Below are 3,507 nucleotides of genomic sequence, written 5' to 3'. Positions count from 1 at the left end.
TATACTTAGTTTACATAGCAACCATATACTGGCCACATTTGTGATAATTACATGTGATTATTAGTATTAAAGTTTCCATAATATCGATATTTGCAAATCATATGATGTTCTGAAGACACATAATATTAGACTATGCGGGTAGCTGTGAGGCCCTTGTGATATTCAATATTAACTTTGGTAAATGCTGTGCTTAGTTTTTATATTAGATGTACATGATATTGTCAATTTAGAGAATTGCTCGAAATTGCAGATAAAGGATTCTTTCAATCATAGGTAGTTTGTTGCATGGGATAGTTTTTATTTTTAAAGAAAACCAAAGGAAAAGAACTGGGCAAAGTCCAATAATTGTGGTATGATGCAGTTCATGATTTCAATGTAATTATTTAAGCATTACATTTTCTTCCATAAATTTTTCTTATCCAGCAATAAATTACGAAAGATTCTAACTTTTATTGGTTGCAGAATAAGCTAGCTTTTCATATGAATTAAGTGCTAGATATCTGAGAAGTTGTGAGACTGCGTTGCTACATTTATTAATTAGACTAATTTTATAGCATTCTTGGTAGGAAATGCCTCCATTCACATATGCTGCGCACTGCCTAATTGCTCCTGATGATCCCCTGAAATAACGGCCGCATGCAGTCTCATTGATGTGTAGCACCACACATGCATGAATAGAGCGGTGCTTTTCTTAGCATACCATGTGGGTTTACACGCCCAACCAGGTTTGAGATTTACCAAAATCATAAATGCTCTGCACCTTATCCCATACATGATTTTGTAAGATAGAATGAAGATAATAATAAGCTCATGGGGATAAACATAGAGTAGAAATCAATAGAGAAACTAGTCAATTAATGTGTGCCTTTCAACTTTTCATTGCTTTCAAGTTAATAAAGTTGTTCAAAAATATATACAAACTTAAAGAAATCTGACTCTCAAGCCATAAAGACTAATGCTTCAGGTTGGGGGAAGAACTCCAGCAAGCTTTTCATTAAAAGAAAAAGAATGTCGACGCTTCTGCTTTTATTAATACATATAATCCTTTTCTTATCACCCTTCCATTGAGCAATCAACTATCAAAATTGGAATGCCATGATATTTAGTACACACTCCTGAGTGAGCATTTGGTTGGAAGAAATTGGTATCTTTCCACTTTTCCTGCTCTAGCAAATTCTGGACAACATCCAGCGTTCATGCCACCTAGTTTCTTCCATTGATATACTCAAAATAATTAACAGGTTTCTTTCTTAGATGGAGGAGGGCCACACCATGCATGTTATTAGCAATAAACTAATGATGATACAGTTATGAAGGGGGACATAAATGCCTTCTTCCTGGAAGGAAAACAGTAGAAATCTAAATTAGTGGTAAGTATAGATACATGCCATTCATTAAATAACTTCCATGCAACCACTTCCATCTCAATCTCTTTGTTCGGGAATATTGTACCAATTATATGTTTGCCTTGGTCATGGTTGAAGTTCCAATAATGATCAATATTTTAGATCCATTCAAGATTGGGCTTTAATTACCTCCCTGATTGGCACCACTCAAGCAAGCAATCCATAATTAGCCTCGGCAAACCAATTATAATTAGATGTCATTTAATGACAAATCATGAAGTGCTTTTCCCCTTATAATTCCCAAGGAACCAACCTTATACATTTTGCTCACATGTTGTGAATGTGAGGACCAACTTGTGGATACCAAGGAGTACAATTGGTGAAGTCATTGGCTGTCGTACCCAATGACCTGGGCTAGACCCACCTACAGCAGGGTGGCTGGTGGATGGTAACCCCCTCACTTTTCTCAGAAAAGGAAACTGACTAGCAAGAAGCATTGACAGCTTACAAGATATACTTTTGAATGCTTGACTCTCTAACAATCATCATGATGTAATTAGTGCACTTGCAACAACCATGATGACAGATAAAGTTACTGTAGCTGATAAGATAATAGTGTTTGATTAAAAACTGATATATTAATCAAAATGAATAAGGCAAATGCCCAATCATTTTCTGAAGAATAGATAAAAATAAACAAGTGAACCTCCCTATGTGTGCAGATTTAGTTCAAGCTCTTTATTTTGGATTTGTTAATGATAAGGAAGCAGAAATTATTGTCAACCTGATCAATGTATATGGTTGGAAGTTTATTGATGTATCCTCTCCACTCTTATTCTTAGTCAAGAGCTTCCAAACTCCATGATTGAAACAAAGGTGCCTAACTGGTGAAGTTTCCAGGAACCAACTTTGTTTTTCCCAAAATAGGTTTTATAACGTCTCCAAGACCTAAAACAATTGATAGCTAGAGCATCAGCTAGAGAAGTATGCTTGTTTCCTTTAATAGTACACAAGTAATAAATCACCGTAGATTGTAATAGAAAGTACTACCTTATGTTTGGAGTAATCTGTGCTATCCTTTGAAGGTCCACATATTTGAATTCTTTGAGGTGTCATTCATATGCCTATAATCAAATTATGTAGATGGAACCATTTAGTTCCATTGATGCTTCACTGGAAAATAAGATGCGCGCCATTCGCATTTACTAATTTATTGATGCATTAACGAAATATATGAATGAGATCCACAAGTTGTTTCTGTCGACCTACCTGACTGGATGGTATGAGGTTTTGACAGGTGTGATCACAAGGATATGGGCAGTCAATTTCCTTGGCTACCTTCCTTTCAAAGTACCAATCACCAACAACCTCTGCAATGGTCTGAACATAAGAAATGTTTGTAACACTGTAAAATCTTGCAGAATTTGCCAAAATGTTTTGCACATCATTAATAAATTCTTGGGATTATTTTAATTCACCTTTACATCTCAAAGTTTTGCTTACAGTGTTATAAATTACCTACCTTATCGTGCAGTCTGGGAGAATTGGAAGCAAACCATGTGTCCTGCAGTTCACTCTGGCAATGAGCAAAACAGGAATTTATAAACATCCCCCCATTGCTTGAGCCACCAAACAATCTTAATGCCATGAGCATTTCAGATCTGAAACCTGTAAATATAGATATTCAAAGTAAGTTGATTGGACCATAAAAATCATGTTAGTAGTAGATCTAACCAATGAAAAAATCGATGTAGTGAAATGAATTAGACTGGATGGAAAGATGCAAAGAAATTTTGTTGGATGGTATTTTTCTCATAATTCTTACTTTGCAAGAGAAGAATACGAAGTCAAAAGATCTGAAATGACCAATAAATGTAGGCTAGCAATGAAATAAATTAATTGAAGCAATCTATTGCTTCAGGTGCAATGGCAACCTTTATGAACTTTGTGGTAGAAGAAAAAAATGTGAAGATAAGGAAGACTTTTCAAAAATAGACAAAAACAACAGAAAAAACTTCCAGTATTTTATAATCATGTATTACTTGAGAGAAATGTCACAGAGCTTAAGAGAGAGAGAGAGATTACTTATTGAGACAATCCTCTAATGGCTCAGAAAGCTTAGTAAGGTTAAGAAGAATAGCATTAGGCCTAAGTGGAAAAG

The 3,507-nt window shown here is 35.1% G+C and overlaps 1 protein-coding gene across 1 annotated transcript; it reads right to left on the bottom strand.

Annotated features, from left to right (window-relative positions):
- Positions 1–869: 869 nt before the first annotated feature.
- On the bottom strand, positions 870–3,024 carry LOC140856963 (pectin acetylesterase 3-like). The gene is made up of 3 exons (XM_073255164.1): positions 2,869–3,024; positions 2,616–2,726; positions 870–2,470 (listed from the first exon to the last, which is right to left on the bottom strand). The coding sequence occupies exons 1-3, from the start codon at positions 2,998–3,000 to the stop codon at positions 2,459–2,461; spliced, it is 255 nt and encodes an 84-aa protein (XP_073111265.1). The 5' UTR covers positions 3,001–3,024; the 3' UTR covers positions 870–2,458.
- Positions 3,025–3,507: the final 483 nt, after the last annotated feature.

The sequence above is a fragment of the Elaeis guineensis genome, chromosome 4 (genome assembly GCF_000442705.2).
Source record: "Elaeis guineensis isolate ETL-2024a chromosome 4, EG11, whole genome shotgun sequence".
In the NCBI taxonomy this organism is placed as follows: Eukaryota; Viridiplantae; Streptophyta; class Magnoliopsida; order Arecales; family Arecaceae; genus Elaeis; species Elaeis guineensis.
Note: the sequence above shows the minus strand (reverse complement) of the source record. Positions and strands in the feature narration are given on the sequence as shown.